This window comes from Nothoprocta perdicaria, unplaced genomic scaffold, assembly GCF_003342845.1.
Source record: "Nothoprocta perdicaria isolate Ctin4 unplaced genomic scaffold, notPer1 scaffold_87, whole genome shotgun sequence".
NCBI lineage: Eukaryota > Metazoa > Chordata > Aves > Tinamiformes > Tinamidae > Nothoprocta > Nothoprocta perdicaria.
The window spans coordinates 1606070-1626595 of NW_020456165.1; the positions used below are offsets into that span (position 1 = coordinate 1606070).

A 20526-nucleotide genomic window follows, 5' to 3' on the forward strand; every position below is an offset into this window, starting at 1 on the left:
TATTTCAGACATATCCTTTTTCTACACTGTCCTTAACACGGCCTCTACACTAATGTGCTTGCTCATGCTTGCTTTCCATACCTTTTGTTCCACAGCGCTTGGCAAATTCCCACTTACACAATTAGTCCAAGAAAGCTTAGTGCTTATATTGGCAAAGTGTAACATGCAACCCTAAAAAAGCAAGGGAACCCTGTACAGGGCTTGTCTTTGCTTTGTTTTGTGTATCCCCCATGCAACCTGCCTTAACTGAGAGCAGAATTTGGCCTGAAGGAAGGCAGATAAAACCTCACATTTCTGCATTTCCTATTTAGCAACATGAATAATCCAGAATTTTTCTTGCAGGCACTGCACAAAAATTGACGGCTAAGGAAGACTGATTGCCAACAGAATAACTAAACGCTGCTAGGCAGTACATGAAAGAGATGATTTTACCCAACACTATCACAAAGACTTTTGTCAATTCTGATGACTACTTTTGATAAGCCTGTTTCTGGATACTGATTTTTTTTTTTTTTTAACCTTTTAGAACCAACTATGGCTGTCCGGGAAAGAGTAGATTGCATACAGAAATGGATGAAAAAAAAAAAAAACAAAATATTAAGTCCTTACCATCTGTTTTCTTTGATTCATTTCCCGCACTAGATTGATCTTTGTTGTCTGAGTTATTATCTTCCTTTAATTCACCTGAAAAAAAGCAGCAAGAAATAGCATAACCATTTTAATGCACAGAACAGTTTAATGCCTGTAACAAATTATAACATCAAAAAGATGAGTTCATTAGGAGAAAATACATGTGCTCACAGAGAACTGGATTTATTTATTACTATATAATAAAGCAACACAGTGTATCCAACTTCACAGAATCAAGCTTCAAAGTCTACTTTAAAATTTATTCTAATTGTCAATAACTTTTTAAGTTCACATGCAAACTCATATTCCTTCTGGCTGTGTGTAGAAAATTAAAAACCTGGAGCACAATTTTTGTTTCAAAATTAATCTCTGAGACCTGTGTGCTTTCAGAGGACTGAGCAGGACCCTCCAAGATTTCACCACAGCTCTTTCTAATAGAGAACCACCTTTGATATCCCAGGCAGTCCTAGATGATTTTGTCTCACTTTTTTTACCACTCTTCTTTAACCACAGACTCATTTGGTTAGACCTCTGATGATGGTCAGAATAGTCAAGCATCCTACCACTCAGCACCAATTTTAGGGTTTCTAGAGCAAATCAGGAAAGCAAAGCAGAGCAATACCTGAGGCATAATGAAAATGGCATCTGGAGCTGGAGTGGTGAGAATCATTCTCAAGGTATTAGTCACACATGAGCACAGCAGAGCTTTCCAGAGCATCACCTCATTGAATAAGAATCTTGTCAAATTCAACATTAAATAAAAAGTAACTTTAATGGAGAGACCTAGCCATAGCTGTAGCAGTAAGGGGAGGTGTCCTCTCTTTAGATGGCCAGAGCAACAATGAGAGCCTGAACAGAGGCACACAGGCAACCACCTGACCACTCCTGAAGCAACAGCTCTGCATTTGGGATCCTCCCTTCCCAGGCCTCCCACCTGAAAGAGCTATACTGAACATAACTTCAGAATTTTCTAAATGAGAGCTACATTACACGGCTACATCAAAGTGATGCTTATTCTAGCTGTATTACTAATTGTGTTACTACAGCTACTGCGTGGCCTTGGGGTCAGGATTATAGGTATCAATGTGTTGTAACAGGATCTCGTTTACTTTCCAGGTGGCCATGGCCAACGGGTCAACGGACTTTTGGGACAGCTCAAAAATAAACTGGAGTGAAACAAGGTCTCCCTCTTCCATACTGTGCCCTAACCGCTGCAATACTTGTTATTCTTGGATGTCAGAGGATTGATCTTTCTCTCTCCCCTAACTTAGTTTTACCACAGCATAAAAGAGGAATGGCTTTGAAGTCTCAACATATTTACCAAGATGGAAAAACATGTCCTGTCCAGTTCTCATTTAGAGCCCAAAATTTAATGTTTTTCTTGTTAAGCTCACTGCGTGGGTGAGTAAAAACTGAAAACATGAAGGCATAGGGCAGCCAGCTACCTCCTCAGCTGCGCACACTGCTACTCATTGGCTCCTTCAGAAAGTCCCATACGGCCACAGAGGTATGAGTCGCTGCAAGCTGACTGACCTCTGATTGGGGAAGGCAGCCCATGAGAGAAGGACACTCTTCAAGCAACGAAATGAAAACATATCTAGCAAAGCACAAAAGTCTTCTCACATTCCTTCCATCATCTGATAATAATGATAACCTAATAATACTTTATTTGACCACTGTATAAAGAACTTCCTTGAATCTAAGTGTGTGCAGTCAGTGATGATGAACACTCAGAAGTACATTATTTCTTAGTTTGAACCTTCTGAGAAGGCATGTGGGCAGTGATTGAGTGAGATTTCAAGCTTCTCTGACAATTTCTGAACTTTCATTGGATGTAACTTATTATGAATAGGACACTTTTGAATATTGCAATATCTACCATGCCATACTGCCAGCAGCAGAGCAGAACAATGATCATAACCATCTTTTTGAAAGGGATTACAATGGCAGGGAGATAATAAGGCAAATACTTTACAATGAGATATTAACATATAGGCGTAAAGGAAGCTGCAGTGAACTCAGAGATACGAACATTACATTTCATCAGTCTCCAAAGACCCTGCAGTGATTGTGCCTCATTAAGGCATTTTCCAATAAATTTGAGAGCAGGATTTCTTTTCCTGAGGAAGATACTAATTTTCAGAAATCATAAAAGTTCCATTCAAAGCATTTTTGACATCTGCAGAAGAGAGACATTGAAAAAAAAAAAGAACTAACAAAAAGTACTCTCAATCCCTGTATTGTTAGAAGTAGGTAAAAAGAAATCTGGCAAAATCTGGTGGGATTTCACATGTTTTCAATCTTTTTCTATTATTGGTGGCTAGTTCCCATTTACCTATATAACATGGACTGAAGAAAAATCCCATACTTCAAAGAAAATGATAGCATGGCTCCTCATAGTCTGTCCAATATAAAATGCTAATAGCAAAGCAATATCTAGCTGTGGGAAAGCCCTGAAGTGACATACATGGAAAATACAGAATTCCTGCCTCTGCTGCTGTCAAGGCAGTGATCCCAATAATGACTTCCTGTCAGCTACAATTGCTTTACTGACCTTGCCCAGAATTTTTTATCACTCTCAGGACATACTACAGGCCTATGAGTTCACTCAGACTTTTCATAAAAGGACGCCTGTGAGTCTGAGATTTTTTTTGTGGTTTGGGATTGGCTGAAAATTGCCAAGTTTGTGAGAAGTCACAGGTGTCTATACTGCCATTTTTTGGTAACTGCTCAAGAGAGCGTGAGATGGGAAGGGAAGGATAAGAACAAGAACTGCCAAGAGACAACTGTTCTGTTCTCATCTCTCTAGGGTGGTTTTTTTTTTTTTTTTTTTTTTTTGTGCTATGTAATTTTCCAGTATTTTCCCATCTTTTTCATGTACAAAATGCGACCTAAAAAAAAAAAAAAAAAAGTAAGTGAAAATACTGGAATTAAATTTATGTCAAAAATTCTCAAAAAAAAAAAATAAAGACTCATGATTCTTCTAACAAAAAAAAAAAAAAAAAAGACCAATGGAAACAGCAATATATTTCAGGTTTTAAGAGTGGATCATACCTGACTGGTTCATTTTCACAAGAAAAAGACATTCTGTGTTTTCCTTCAAAACAGAACTCTGCAGGTTAATTCACTTACAGTTTCCACTTCCCACATGGAGGTGAATCTACTGTGACTTCATGGCAAAGGCACTGGATGCAGGACATCTTTTGTCCAGGCAGCACATTGCTGAGGTGAGAGAACTGATTTTAGGGGCAGATTCATCCTTCAGTAGAAGAACAGAACTTACCATTCTGGACGTGCTGTTTCTCTTCTCCCATAGCTTGATGAGAGTCTGCTCCCTTATCTGTTCTAGATGCACTTTTCCCTTGAGAGGCTTCGTGTTTGTTCACCCCAATTTGCCGAGTCCCATTTACATGATTCTTATTGGAATCTGCACTTTTGTTTTCCCCAGGACTTGGTTCTTTGCTAGTTTCTGTGTTTGCTGCTGCTCCTGCATCTTCTGCTGGCTTCTTCTCATCTTTTTCTTCTGTTTTCTTTTCCTCTGTTCCCTGGTGAGCATTTTCCTCTGCTTCTTTCTTAGCTTTTTCTTCTGCATCCTCAGCAAAGAGAGAAGCAAAATGAGAAAAGAAATCATGATTTTCAGTAAATTTGGCATGAATGTTACTACACATGCATCCAAAACCACTTCAGCCTTTTGCACGCAAATTTTACTTATATGTAGGAAATGACTTGACAAGGCAAAAAGAGCACAGAAGAACAATTAAGAAAGGTATTAAAAAAAAAAAAAAAAAAAAAAACCTTCATGTTGACCTAATGTGCATAACTATTTTTCCCACATAAGGTCCACCCTTCCAAAAGAGACTCCTCAAAAATTTTTAAAAGAAAATTAACAAGACATACTAGCTATGTAAGGTTTTAGGAGAGGGGAAGTTAGCTTCATTTTTGACATTCATGTATCTGTAGTTTCTCTCATATTGTACCCTATAACTTTGAGCACATAGAATTCAAAGTATATTGGTTATTTGAAAATCCACTTTGTTTCCCTTATTCATTCCAGGTATCTTTGAATGCTGACTTCCCAATTTTTCCTTTGCACTTACTGTTATCCATTCTTTGTAAACCATCCTTTCTTGGGAGATTAATATATTGCTACCGGTACCTTCTATCCCAAAATATCCCATGGTCACACTCAAATATGTAAAAGTATAAAGCCAGAAGTCAATGTTAAACAGTAGTGGCATCATTCAGAGAAAATTAATTTCACAGAGAAGCCAATTTCCCTCATTTAAAATCCTGCTCTTGTTCCTACCTGAACCCTCAGTCCTTATGCAACAGAAAACAATTATAATGGAGGCTGCAATTTATTTTATTCCAAAGCTATGTTTCTAGACCAGGTGGGCAGCACAACCTCAGACGGACTCACAGCAGCTCAGTGCAGCTTCCCAGGCCATGTTGGGAAGTAGCAAAGAGCCATGGTCCTTCAACACCACACTCAAGATGATAAACCCAGCCAGGTTTATCTGGGCAGAGCCACTGTAGATTTCTCTCCCTATCCCCAGGATGAATAAAGAGTTATACTGCAAGTGCAGCAAATTGCTCTCAATTTGGAGTCTGAGACAGACATCACATATATGCATCTCCTGGTGTCTGGGAGACTGTGGAAGCAGGAAAACAGACCCTATAAAATACTGAATGAGGTCTTCTTCAGCTCTGCTGAAGGATTCTTGACACCTGCAGCACAGATGTTTCGTGCCTTACACAACTCAGGTCTTGGCCAGGCAATAAAAATTACAAAAGAATTTCCACACATCTTCTCAAATACTTCTAATCTGTGAATTCAAACCAGTTTTGAGAGAAAGCTACCAATGATATACAAAAGAGAAAGGGTGAGAGCCATCTTTAGAACAATCTGTATTTCCTTGCCAGCAGCTGACTAAAGTTAATTAATTTTTAAATGAATTAATTATGGCTCATATGAAAATATAATTAAAATAGATATGAGCCTCCTTAACTTTATTAATCATTCCTGAAATCTATAGTAGTTTCCACAGACAGTTCAGCTATGCACATTGATATATTGCCTGAAGACTTATGGTATACATAAGGCTTCCTCTCGTTTGGGGAGCGGAATAAAAAATTGCTACATTTTGCACCTGAACCACAGGAGAGAGATTCAGCTTCGGAGACTGGGGTTTCTTACAGTACTATTGGATGAGTGCCTGTTATCAAAATTAGTGTCAGAAAATACTTTACTCTACATGGTGCTCTGCACACCAGGGTGTATGTTTATTCCGGCTTTTAATTTGTAGCTATTTAATGATGATTCTTTAAGCAAAAAGAGCTCACATAGCCCACGCAGTCTAAGACATTTGCCATAAATACCACACTTGGGATAAAAACAACACACTGATGCTCCAGGGGACAGTGCCTTCACCAAAGGGCAGACAGTATTCTACAGTCTCTTGAATCTCTACTAACAATATAAATTCAACCATAATAATAATAATAGATCGTTTTCTTTTTCCCTTGATGATTTCCAGTTGCTGAACAACTGTTAGCTGCTTTATGTGTCCCTTTTAAATAATAACTCTTATTTTTTACCATAGGAGCATCTTGCTGCATTGCAAAATCACTGGTTTGAGAGGGGTGGGCAGTTTAACCCCCACCGCTGTGTGTCAGGCCCTAGTGCATATGGCCAAGTAAGGCCAGACAGATGGAGGGAGGTGCAGAGATTGCAAGTATGATGCATGTATTGAAGCCCTTAAAACTACATTGGCTTCATTCACTCAATATTTATCTGCTGTGAGATGCTGACCAACTTAAACACTTCACTTATTTGGTTAGCTTTGATTTGTTTGTTCCAGAAAGAATACATGAATTAGTAAATACCAATTAAAAAACTAAAAAGCATCCAGAAAACCTGGAAAATAAATGAATTTTGTGTTGTGTTTTGTTTTTATTTTACTGGAATAAATAGAAAGGCTTTTTCTGAATGGCAAATTTTAATCCCAAGGAAAATTTATTTTGATTAATATTTGCCCTTCTGCACCTACACATAAGCCTTTCAACTGCAGACAAACAATCTGTTTTGCAAAATAGAAGAGCTGAGCCAAACCTTGCATCAGTCCTGAAGCCAAGGTCACATAATGCATGAAAATCAATCTTCTTCTATTCATGTAAAATACAAAAACTCCATTAAAAAGAAGAACTGAATAACAAGTAAACAGCTCAGAGGAGACATTGTATCACAATTTTGCAAAGAAAAAAAAATCAGATACATTCCTCCTTCTTTGGTTCCAAAACCCACCTAAATCTCTGTCAAGTTTGAGGTGATCTGAAGACAACCAACACAAACCTGAAGGCAGAGCAATTATACTTAAGTGCCTAAGTCAATCTCAATATATTCTTCTCTCGCTTCCTAAAGATCTCCAACAACATTTATCTGCACTTGTCTAACTTATTACCACATTATAATCATCTGCCCATTACTTCTTGTTCTAGCAGCCAGAGATACTTTAAAAAATACATAAATAAATAAAAAGGTTCCCTTACTTTGCAGCAGCAACAGACTTCTGTAAATTGATTTCTATCTCCTCGGTTGTCTCTTTGTCAAGATAAATGAGTTACTAATTTTTGAGATGCCTTATAATTTGCTTGACTTTGTTTTTCAGTCTGCCATATCTTTGCCAAACCATAGTGTTCAAAATTGGGCTCATGCAAGAGCCTTACTAATATTGAAAAGTAGAAAAGAATGTCAAGTGTCTTAGGAGAAACGCTTCTGCTTACCCTTTGAAATCTTATTCTGTTTGGTTGGTTTGCTTGGTTTGTGTTTTTAAAATAGTATGACAATATTTACTCCAGACACTTTGCAAAAAACACAGTCCCTACACCCCGCAGTGCTTTTCAGATTCATGACATCATGAGCAAACGCTGTGCACTTCATCATCCAAACTATCACTGCAAATCAAATCCAGCAGTGACTCCAGGGTATGCTGACCTCCTCTAAACTATCATTCATAGTTCTTTCTATTGATAACTAGTCTGAAAATATGCTTTTTTTCCAGCTATTTTTGCACTCACCCTAATTCTGACTCATGACTTTAGGGGACCTCACTTACATTTTTTTTTTTCTTTTTTCTTCCTATTTTCCACATCCCCTTCATCATACACACTTATATCGCATAGAAGAGAATAATGCACAAACGTGTTAAAATATTTCTGTCTTTCTGAATTCATTGTAGACTGCTGACCTCAAAAAGCAGATTCTTTCAAACTAACAATGCTTACTTGGAGAAGAATTTCATTGAAGAAGAGCTTGAAGAAGAAGAGTTCAAAAGATTTTTTATTCTTTCATTAAGAAGTCTTGCTGTTACCTTTGGTGGCTTGTGCTTTCCATTTCTCCCGGTTCTGCTGTACCACCTCAGTCCAGGTGGCTTTAAAACATTTGAAGTCCACAGTGAGTATGGAACAGTTGAGTGAGGCACTTCCTTCTGACCCAGTGCTCTTGACACTTGATCTTTTAACTTCTGAAGGACTAATGCTGTTCAGACTGGGAGACAAGATCACACAACATAGCAGGAACCAGTATTCCATATGCCCCAATACAGGTAAGAAGTAGTAGCAACTACAAATGTAGGTAAGTTAACACAGTCAACCAGTAAAATTGCATAGCCAAGTTGAAATCCCTCATCCTTCTCTCCTCCTACATGAGGGCTATCAATATTAAACAGCACAAGCTAGTACAGTACTAGAAACAACAGTCAGCCTTTCTGTGCTTATTTATAGATATTCTCAGTCCCCAAGAAAAAGAATCATCCAGAGTTGCCCAGGCTACCTTTGCTGTACATCTTCATTCACTAATTGATAATTGGAGAGTCAGACATTTTCAGAAAGCCAATAAGGCACCTCCTAAAATTTACCAATGGAAGACACTAGGCACAGGACTCCTTCACGGTTATCCAGATTTTTGGGATCTCAGGGTCCTCAGTTAAGGCTGAAATCAGGCATGCATCTGAGTTATAGATCTTGCAGTTCCCTTTTAGGGATGGACACTTAATTGAGCACATTTTAATAGAGACAGCAAAGTAAATGACATGCAAAGAGAGCAGTGGTCACCTTTTGCATGCCAGACCAAGGCTCAAGAAGTCACCTTGGAGAGGGAATGCTGACCTCAAGGCCCCGGCCTAATGGAGGACACTGACTATGCAGCTTTTAAATCCCAAGACAGTGCCCTGTCCACCAAACTAAAGAAAATGGGAGGCAGTTGGCAGGAATAGAATGGAAAGACATGGCCATATTCCTCTTCCTGTTTCTGGTGAAGACATCCTGAAATTCAAGAGTGCTGGTGCCTGAAGAAGCACGAACAGAGGGGAGCCTGACTTTACCTTAACAGCGAAAGCATTTGGACTGAGGGAGCAAACTTGCATTCTGGCCTCTCTATCACAGCTTTAGGCCTTTGTGACAGTACAGTGAGTTAAATGAGACAAGACACCTCACATCCAAACTGTTCTAATTGGTTCTGGTGGTACTTTAGGCATCTGTGTAATTCAAATGTACCTGTACTTCTGAATCCTCTCTATTATTATTATGATTATTATTATTAATAATATTTTATATTTCAAATACAAATGGGTGTTTCCCAATGGCTCTACCTTGCCTTTGGCATTACTGAGAGTTCACCAGGCTACAACCAGTTGTGCTCCCTGCCATTGGTGACAGGGCTCGGGTTTATGTCAGTCTCCCTCTTTGACCTCTCCACCAGCAGGACTTTCCCTGTGACACAATCATGTCACCAGGGGGGTTCCATGTCCACAATGTGGATACTGAGGAAGTGGGAAAGCTGGGCGGAATGGCAGCACACGTGCTTGGTTATTCACCTGGAGCGTCTAAAGCCCGACAGGCCGGAGCGGGAAGCTTCGTCAATGAGCGGCGTTACAATCTTCTCGGTCATGTCAGTCAGCACAGTAAAAGTGGGTTCCACAATGAAATCGATGAAACCTGGGCAAAAACACAGGCAGAGTCATGTGAGGGAGAGGAGGTGTCATGTGGAGCTACTACTCCTGTGATCACAGGCAACTGCACAGCAAAACACCCAGAGTAAAGAAAGTGCACTCTGGAAGAAGGATGATGGCAAAGGGAGAATGGAGCAGTGCATTAATCTTGGGCCCAAAAGCTGGATTTAGCGTGCAATAAAATGCACTTCCTTAAACAGTGAAAGGAAGCTGGCAAATCAGAGCATAAACAGATACATCAGAACTTGCTTTATATGAGGAGAGTGGTATTTAAGCCAAATTCGTAGTGGATTTGGATAAAACCCAGTTTCAAGGATGGTACCTTCTAAAAGCAAAAAATTAATTTAACAGCAATAATACCGGTAAGCTTCGCTGGTATAGAGTTATGTGCAAATCTCCTTTACTGAATACCAGTGGGATACTATGAATGTAGTCTTTTGAATGCTTGCCTAGCTTGTTCTTATTGATAAAAACATCTAAATCTGTTTTATTATCCTTTTTAACATAAGCAGTGAAAGGCAAAAAAATACCAAATAATGCCTACTTTAGTATACAAGATGGCAGAGATCTTCACTCAGAGCAAGGGATGTTCCCTGTGCTCAACCTGGCACTTCACCTTGTAGATTCCTTGCTGCTGAAGGAAAGCAAGAAAGCAGAGGTGTCCTTGATCCCTCCTAAGGCACATGCCAATTCAGGTCCGTTCTCCTGTGAGTGGCACAAACTACAGTTCCTCAGTTTCTCTTTTGTGACTGCAGTATAAAAAGCTTTTCTCTAAATTGCAACCACATAATTTTAAGGTTGCCTCCAGTTGAGCATGGGGTTTGGCTGACAATATTCCATGAAGTTAACGTCAAAGAAAAGCAAATATAAAAAACTACAAGAGAATACGAACATATATTTGAATATATGATTTGATAATTATCAACTGTTAGAATTATACAATTATATCATAGAAACTTCTGTTGTTGGCTTATTGTATACTACTATGGTGAATAGTGGAAAAACAAAAGGCAAATATACCAGAATAACCAAACGTCTGAATTTACACTTCTGAATCCCATCTAGAGTGCAAAGCAACTAAACAGTCTTCTAGTTCCACTTCCCTCTGTTTCTTTTAATTCCCCTACTTGTTGATAAATTTCTAAACAGTGGTGATTTATGCATATTTTTACACCTCGCCTAATGAGAAAAAAATCTTTGCCAGCTCCCAGACTTCCATTCTAATATTCTGAAAAGCTGGAGAAAATACACAGTACCGTACCTGTCAGTCTTATCGGAAAACCTGAATCATGTGCCTCTGTAACACTGAGCAGGTCTTATCTATTCAAATTTAGGGGAAAAAAGAACTCCTCCTCTGTTTTATGTACCCCCTGTATAAGCGGAACTCCTCCCCTTATACTGTATTATGCAGTATAAGGCAAATACAGAAAAGTGCATGCTGGATCACAATCCAGATAATCCCAACAAAGTATAACTTGTAAAACACTAGCAATTGCTCTGATTGAGAAGAGTGTTACATTTGCCACAGCAGCTCTGAGACAGGCAAGCAGGCAGATGCACATACACATGTGTGTGTAAATCTCAGGACCCTGACAGCTCCAGAAATCAGATTTGGCTTCTTTGATCCTCCAGGGGCAGAAAAAAAACAATAAAAAGCATACAAACAAAAAAGAGCAGAGCAAAGGGCAACAGAAACCAAAGCCATAATATTTGTGACTCTCACTTGACAACAGTACTGTCATTTGTTCCATCACCACCAACAAAACTGAGATGTACACGTCTCTGATTTCATAAATGTGTTTTTTTCTTTGATAAGGCAGAAGCAGGAATGGTGAAATTATTTCTCTACTGAATGAAAGTACATGCGCTATTTTACCTCTGTTTTCCATAATTTGAATAAGTTATTCATCTCTGTTACCTTTAAATGAGTATTATAATAAGGTTAGGAAACATAGTCTGCTGTAATAGAAACAAAGCTTGGGACTTATTAATAAATTATGTGACTTATGTTATATTTCCAAGACCATCCAATATTCTCTCTCTTCTTACCTAAAGACTTCAATACTGTAATTCAGTTTTATAATTTTAAAAAAATCAAATAATGAGCTGAATAATATACTACTTAAAATCTAGCCAGTTTATCATCCTTTTGTCTTGTTCAATAGCGTGAATGCAGTAAATATTTCTGTACTCCAGTGACCAGGACAACGTTATCAATTACCACTGCAATTTGAGATAGAGTATTCCAGGCACCTAACAACAGTTTATTTTTACTGCAGCCTGAGAACATCACCATGAGGACCAGTGGTTAGGAAAGAGTTTCCCTAGAGCCCACCACAAAAAAAAAATCAGCATAATTCACTCAGCCTTTATCTGATGTTTTCTGCAGATGTAATTTTCTTTCTTGACAACCAAACGACAAAAATAAACAACTTATCAGATGCAAGAGAAGATGATGACAACAGAAAGCAATCTCCAGTCAAACAAGATTCCCACAGTATGAGATAGACAGAGAGGCTTCAACTCTTCTAAAACTCTTGTTGATAAATACAAGTCTTGGCTGGTTTTCATTGCAATTTGCTTGTCTCCCCCACTTTGATTAGAAGCCTCCCTTTCAGGGATGACTCTTGTCTGACTGAGCTTACTCTGAGCACTTCCTTTACAAACTGAAGTGGCACGAAAGAGAAAGTCTTCCTTTTGAGCAGATTTGTGTTGCTAGAGTGCTTCATTTTCATGGAAAGCATCCATACCATGAGGCTTTCAGTCTGCATTTCTGAAAACCTTTCATCAATAAAAACGCTTGTCTGCTCTATTTCTTGCATCTGTGCAGACCTTAGAGTAGCAAACCAGAGACTACAAACAAGCTGAGACACAGAACAGGGTTTCTAGGATTTATCCCTGGCAGAACCAAAAACACAATTTCACTTCACAGTGACAGATTCTTTTTATTTGTGTAAATCGATGGTTGTTTGCTACAGATAATAGCACAATTTGGAATTCATGAGGTACTTTCTTCTGCAAAGATATGCAATGATTATTACTGTTCGAGGAAACTAATTCTTAAAGCTATTAATCAAATAAATAAATGAATAAGAACAGAATATTTTCTGAGAGTCTTGACTGGTACTTTGACAGCCTTACCTCAAAGTACATAGGCAGAAAATGTAAGAGGTGTAAGAGGTTTTGATTTAATAAAGTAGGTGTTATGGCAAGACATTGCTAATATGTGCAGCAGCCTGAGAAATTAAAACTTTATGATATCAGAAAGCAAGATTTATAGAGTAGCCTATTAATGTCAATGGATTACTAAACTGCACAAATTAGATATAATGACAAGTAGTTTATAACTAAATAAGGTTGCCTTTGTGTACTGATGGAGTGCCTCTTTTATAACATGTAATTGGGCTGGGGATGGTTTAATTTGTCATTAATTTTGCAGTGTCTTGGCAAAACATATCAGTGCAGAAGTTTCTTGGCTCTCCTGGCCTTCCCAAGCAAAGGAACAAAAAAGAGGAATACAAGGCAAATTGCTTTTTCCAAACACACTGCATCTCTACTCTGGAACTCAGGTGCTGTGTGGGAAGCCCAGATCCTCTCCACTGGAAGGAGTGAGGGTTATGTCTGAAAGCAGTTCAAATGAATGTAAATAAAAAGACATCTCTACATGACCTTCTCTCCACACCAGCCAGGAAAAGAGATCGTGTTTTCTCTGTGTGGAATATGGGCTTGAGCTGAGGCTGTTTCAAGTTCAGAATCTTGGCTGAACTGCCTAGACTTCCAAAGCCAGGAAAGTCCGTGATGGAGCCACCTCAGACGATGGCTCTCCCGATGAGAACAATGAAGTAATTCTGAACAGAAATGGCTCCAAGACACAGATATGAATCTGAATTTTCCTAAGTTCATGATATCTTTATCTTGTTATTTAGCCAGCCCTTTACAGCCCAGAAGCCAACTGATAAACTCCATACTTCCAATTCTTTGACCCTTAAAATGACGGACTGGGTTTAGTTTTAAAGAAACTGTGAGAATAATGTCCTAAAGGGAAAAAAAAATAACAGTGTTTTCTTTCTTGTGTTCTGTTTGACACCCTATTCTGATTGTAAACTTTCTTCTTTGCTGGCTTCCTACAAAAAAAAAATCACCTACAAATCTACTTTTTCTGTTGTTCTTTCTTGTTCCTAAACTACAAAATTAGTGGTTGATGAACTACTACTAAAGTGTTACCATACACATCTCATCTTCACAGTTCAAAAGACCAAAGTGTCAAAGCCACTACAGTTGGCTTTGCACTCATGTCAGAGTTTACTTTCTTATCCTGTGAAATCACTACTATAAATCTAATAGCTTCTCAGTTTTTAAATGTTGATCTGGAGCTGAGTTGATCTGAAGAAAATAATACCATTTCACTTTATTTCTCCTCTAAAACCTAATTGTAAATGACGGGAAATCACTGTGATCTTAGTCCCACAAGAAGAATAGGTTGTCTCCTGCTAGTTTGAATGCAGTAAAGGGGACATACCTATTTGAGACTGAGCAACCATAGTAGACTTGCGGTCACACAGTGGAGAAAAGGGAAGCCCTAGTTCTGCTTCTTTGTCACCCTGTAGAAATAAAATTGAGAAAAAGGTTATAAAAAGACAAGATCCACTGCACATCTGACATTTACGGTGATTACTGTAGAAGCCTCATATTTTACTTTCCTTAATAAACTTTTTTTTTTTTTAACACAAATTATCCGTATAGAATTTGAAACCAGCCCACAACGTTGTAATACGAAGAAAACTTTGTGAGTCAAGTATCTTGATTCCAATGAATCCTTCATCAGAGTTTTCCTTCCTGCTTTTTAGTTCTATACATCAACTAATGTGTGAAGACACATCTAGAGTGCAAGAACACTTTCCAGTGCAGGTCTCCAGAGAACCCAGAAGAAATCAGACGCTCTTTCAAGAAAAAAACGTTATTGTTGGGACTCATCCTTCAGCATTTGAGCTTGGTTTTCTTTTGGTCTTTCAGATAATGAATTCACTAGTTACGGCTGGCCCAATTTTACTTTCTTCTTTCCCCAATAAAGAGAAAAGAAGATATTGACAACACATCACACAAGCATTTCAGAGCAAAAATTCACTCTTTCCAGCTCTCAGATCTGTTAAGTCCATTTCTAGCACTGTTTGGTAGAAGCACCCCTTGGCAGAAGACCAAGTGTTATAACCCCATCTTTGCCAGTCTTCAAGTTGCACATTCTCAAAACACCCATTAACTTGGTACAGTCACAGAAACAGATTATACTGAGATCTATGGGATGACATAATTTCAATGTTGCCTGTTGAGTATTCAAATTTAAATAGCCTGTTACTATAGAATCAATGCCTTACAACAACAGCTCACTTTAATTGTGTTGAACTTTGCACCACTGTTCCAACTGATGTCAAATGGAAGCTAAACTAACCATCAAACTAACAACAACAGCAAAAAAATCTGTAGTCATAGGAATGCCTGTGCCTGTTGACATAGGAATTTCTTTTATTGTGTTCATAAAAAATAAATGAAAAGGTCAGCATAAATCCTCTTAGATTTTTGGATGCAACAATGAATAACATACTTCTGCTTTACGTCAGGAATCTGAGGTACAAACCTCAGGGTAAACCAAAAATCAAACACAGAAGTATTTCTAAGTAATGTTCCATTACTGGAATGCATAATGTTGCATCTCTCAGAAAAAGCAGGTCTCAATGACAGCTCTCACCTAGGTAACATTCTTCTCTTACTCCCTGTGCCTCTTAAAAACCCCAGTGCCTAAATCTCTTTAGGAGGGAGTCTTTCTGACTATGCTTGGACTCTTCCTTCTAAGGTGCTTGGCAGCGTTCTCATGCCTAGCAAAAGGGCATTAGTAAAACAAATTTTTCATCTAAGTTGTTTGCTTTAAGAGATGCTCACCATAGATGCTCAATGTCAAAAAGTCATATCCAGAAACACAATTCACAACTACAGCATAGTTACTTATTTAAGAAAACCATATGTCCCATCACAAAATACTCAGAAAATTATATAATTGGAGACTTATACAGGCTAAGCCAGGCTTTATATCTCTGTATAGGACATAACACAAAGGATGGGAGGGGGTCTGTAAGTCAAGACTGTCAGTAAGTGAACATCTCTGCTGAAGACAGACAGACCAGTTTCTTGGATCCTCATGGTTACCTGTTGCACTACTGCTGTTACACATGACTTTATTTATTGGTCTAGTGCTAAACAACTAAACTGACTTCAGTCTACACTTCACAGTAAGTTGTGCTTAACGACTTTCCTGAAGATGAAATTTGTACTGGATCTGAATTTGAACTAGAATAGAAGTTTTACATAAACTTTATCTATAAGTGGAATGCAATTGAAATACAAGTTATCGTAAGTGGTTAATCTTAAATCCCCCACCACTCTTCACTCTACGCTGGTGTATTTTATCAGATCTGATAAAATTTCTGATCTGGGAAAGCACAAATACATTCAGCAGCAGTGTTCCCCCTAAAATATATTTGAAAATCACCCTCATTACATAAGCCTCCCGTGTGGAAACACAGAGACAACTGCAGCAACTAGCAAATTCATTCTTAGTTTGAAAACAAAGAACTAATTTGTAAGGAAAGTTTTGCAATGTCCTCATTAAGAAGAGATTCCCACAATGCCTTTAAAAACTGATACTATTCTAAAGGTTTTTTTTTAACTTCTTTGAAATGCCTTTTTTTTTTAATTCAGCTTTACTATGAAACACAGAGTTATTGAACTTTGGAGAGTAATTAAGTAATTGCTTTTTTGCTTAGTTCAGTAATTCATATTGGTGGAAAGTACCACATATACTTCTAAGAGCTCTGTTTACTTTTAATTTTTAAGATAAGTCTTTAAATGCTTTCAAATAGTCAGCTGTGGGAGCTTATAGTTATACCAAGCTTAATGATCTTTCTAGATATGTGGGTCTGTCAACAGAAGGCCCATTGTGAAATATAAAGTAAATCAGTTCACTTCGTCTAAAGTAAGGGTAATACGTTTTTATTATCTACTCCAACAATATACTTACAGTTCTCTAAGGCATAGCTATTAGAACACATTTTCTATGATTCTACAGCTAAGCATAATATGAAATATTTTGAATTTTGAACAATAGAAACACACACTAAACCTATAAGAATAACTGTTAGCTTCCCAAATCAGGATTTTTACAATATAGACAATGCCTGGCACATTCCCAAAGGCCTGGCCATCACATATATAATACAGGCACATTTCCAAGACATTTAATAAGCAGCCCCACAAATGTCAAATGAGAAGGGTTCCTATATCCTTTAGAAAATCAGGGGGAAAAAGATGTATCCATATTTCCCTACTTCTTTGAGCAGTTCTACATGCTCCACTTGTGCTGTAGAAATGCCAGGGAACTTCTCATCATTACCTGTCTGAAGAACTCCTCCAGCAGAGACATGGTCCAGCGATGGTGCAGGTCCCAGGCCTTGGCTGGATGACTGATATCTGCTGTATGCAACAACAGTGATAAGGCTTTCGGCTTGTCAATTCTGAAAACCCAAAGGATCAAACAAGTTAATTGTCTGCTCTGGCACTGCAGAATGATAAAAATATCACCTAAAGAGGGAAACGAGCCTGCAAGAATCTTTGGCAAGAATACTAACGGACTGAGTGTTCACAAAAATATGAAAGATTAAGTGTCTGACTTCTCAGGTATACCCTTCTCTAATGGAGACATTAAATGCAAGGAGAAAGTGGAGTTAGACTTGCCGATTTCCCTTCCCGGGATGCTGGTCTGTACAAGCATGGTTGAAGAGCTGCATGCAGTGCTCCCATTACAGCTGGGCTATTTTTATACTCAGAAGAGGATTTAGTCCCTACTGTCTTATTGTAGTAAACAGTCAGAATCTCATTTTGCTGGCACTGCTGAGCCTACATGGTCACTGATAAATGCAGCGTGTTCCGCTGATAGAAAACTAGTGTGAGGTCAGAAGAAGATCTTTGCACTTGGCTCTAAAGGAAATAGAAAAAAAAAAAAAGTGTTTTTTTTTTTTTTTCCCAATTATAACCTGAGAGGCTAGCCCAAGAATCCAGTACATAATGCTTTTGGGGATAGCTGGGTTCATTTTTTAAGTCCAATTTTTGATTGCCTGGAACAGCTGAAAGAGCTCTACCTCCTGAGATGGCAGACTGGCTTGCTGCACTCTAGTCTGCTACAGGTAACAACCTTGGCTGGCTTTAGGCAGAACTGCATCCAAGGTGAAAACTGACCTTCAATCAGAGCTTTCTGCAATGTAAATTTTCTTGGGGAGAGGAATAGTTCTGGACAAGATATTCCCATTCCAAAGGCCTCACTTAAGGAAAAGAAAAGGGCCTTCCCTTATTGCTGCATCTGTGTTTTTTTTAAATCCTTCCCGTGGTGCACCTCAGGTTATTTTTGTCTTTCCTGTGATCACGGAGCAGGCCTGTTGCAATGGGAGTAGGTACTACCACCTGCAGAAGGGTGATGCAGAAGCTGAGTTCTGTAGGTCTTATAGTCTGGAATTAAAATCAAGCTATGGAGGTCACCCAGTGCAGCTGGATCATGTCCCTTAGATTACCCTCATAAATCAAACGAGGTGACCATGACACTTGTCCAAATATTGTGACCATGAGCACAGACTTGAGATGGGGGTGGGGATAGTGTCAGGCTACTCCTAAGTAAATTCATTCAAAATGCAATGGCAGAACTGATATGCACATCAAAAGCGACCGAGAGCCCCAGAGGGGTGCTTCTTAAATCAAATGCAGTGGCAATATACCAGCTGAAGTGCAACTCTTCTCTGCACTGTGTTGTTAAGTGACTCACCCTTCTGGCTGCTGCAAAGCATTCTTCATGGCTTTGATTTGCTGGAAGTGACAGGACATATCAGTGGCCAACACCATCTCTATCACCAGTGCCCTGAATTCTCTTTGGGATGACATCACGATGAGAGGAGCAAGGGAAAAGAGAAAGGAACAACAAAATCAGACGTATTTCACATTTTTGTCCATCAGTAAACTATTGACAGCACTTCTGGCTTGTATGTCATTCTTTCTGATTTTCTACAAACATAAGAGTAGGAAAGCTGTGAATTAAGCCAGGTGGCTAATCATTGCTAACAAAAATACTAGATGCTTGTGAAGAGTCCACTACAATATCTCGCACTGAATTAAACACAAACTCTTGAATTGATTTCTCCTTTAGAATCTTCTTAGAAGTTAGCAGAATGACTGTTTAAGGCCTGGACATGAAGCAAGTGAACTTTGAGATATGAATCTCTATCAAAATGACTAAAACCAAGTGTTTTGCAAGCAGACTGAAAAACTCTGATGAAAGCTTACTCATTATTAAAGGAAAAACAACATATTAAAAGGTTGTTCTGATATATGCAATATTTGCTTTTATTTGTAAAATAGATAGAGAAGTTATTATTACCATGTATCAATAACCCTTTTCGGTAACAGGAATAAAATTATTATTTCTAATTGTAGCCTAGCAACATTATAGTTTTTATATTACTATTGATTCTAATCAATGTACCCAGGCTCAGAATTCCTGTTATGTGCCTGGTATTATTTAGGGTTATCTTTATACATTTTCTTTTGAGCATAAATTTATTTTCTCTTTTTCTCAGTTCAGCAGTCCACAGGTTAAAGTTGTAGTAGAGGAAAAACAGATCAAGGTTAGGGTAGCAGACTGGAATTTGGAAGGTTCATAATGGGTGATTTGTCATTTAAAATAAAGGTTTGCTATCTTTCATGGATCCACAGTCTATTTTGAACATGTGCTCAAGACCACAGTGCTCACCCTGTCCCAAGGGAGGCTGGTAACAGTCATTGGCAAGTCCTGCGCATCAGCTGGCCTTGCTCCCTCCCCATCACGCACTTCCAGGCAGCATTCAAGCCATGGCATGGCTTCAAACAAACTTGTTTTTTATATATATATGTTTTGTTGTTGTTGTTACTGCTTTTTTTTCCTCCTTGTTTTGTTTGTTTGTTTGTTTTTTCCAGTTCTGGGTCAGTTCCCTGGCCTGGTTCGCTTCCCAGTGGCACAAACCCTGCTTTGACAACACTGCCAAGAGGAGGCATGACAGGAAAATCTGCTTCTTTTAGCAGCAGTGCCAGCATATGGCAGCTTAAAGTGCTCATGGAATAAGGACCTCCACAGCTGGAAAGTCCATGGGTTCACTGCAAAGCAGAGACCCAGTGAGAGTCAACACGGGTGAATTTGGGCTGAAATGCAAGTGTAAGGTCAGAGTGAACACAGCCTAGAGTACACCTAGATCTGCAGGTTTTGCCTATTTTGTCCATTTGAGGTCTCAATTCTTCTTCCCCTGAAACTAATCGATTAAAGAAGAATTCTGTCTCTAAGAAAATATTTTCAATACCTGATAGTCACTCAAACTGAAAGACTCATGTGCCCATCCCGGGTTATACAGCCATGCATCTGTAATCATATACAAATGAAGGATGTGAGCAAAGCTGTCTTTAGTCAAAGTCATCCAAGGTTTGTCTCTGTTGTCTCCAAAGGAATAACATTGTCTGAGACAGAGTGCTCACAATTACTTGAGGGATCAAATCCCAAGCAGCTTTACTGACAAATTCAGTATTGCTTTAAGGGGTTACTTCCCACAGCTGTATTACGCTATAGAGTTAAGGAGGTAAACATTTTCCAGATGCCTTTTTAATCCTCTACTTGACAGTAAAGGGCTTGCACTAAATATGCTCTGCTTCAACAAGCTGCATGGAAATTGTTAACAATGAAATACAGTGCCAGAAATGACATCTATAACAATATCTTGGAAAGCATCTGTTCATTTTGGAGTTTATTTTCTTAATTCAATGTGATCTGTTT

General features: G+C 38.5%; 1 protein-coding gene across 1 annotated transcript in view; it reads right to left on the reverse strand.

Moving 5' to 3' along the window:
• The window catches only part of PDE1C (phosphodiesterase 1C), a 283365-nt gene that overhangs the window by 28191 nt on the left and 234648 nt on the right, over positions 1-20526 (reverse strand). Inside the window, exons 11-17 of the mRNA XM_026052316.1 lie at positions 18499-18600; positions 17080-17200; positions 14158-14239; positions 9504-9624; positions 8001-8176; positions 3914-4216; positions 610-684 (exon numbers count right to left, since the gene is read on the reverse strand). Coding sequence (XP_025908101.1) covers positions 610-684; positions 3914-4216; positions 8001-8176; positions 9504-9624; positions 14158-14239; positions 17080-17200; positions 18499-18600 — 980 coding nt within the window. The remainder of the gene's footprint in view (positions 1-609; positions 685-3913; positions 4217-8000; positions 8177-9503; positions 9625-14157; positions 14240-17079; positions 17201-18498; positions 18601-20526) is intronic.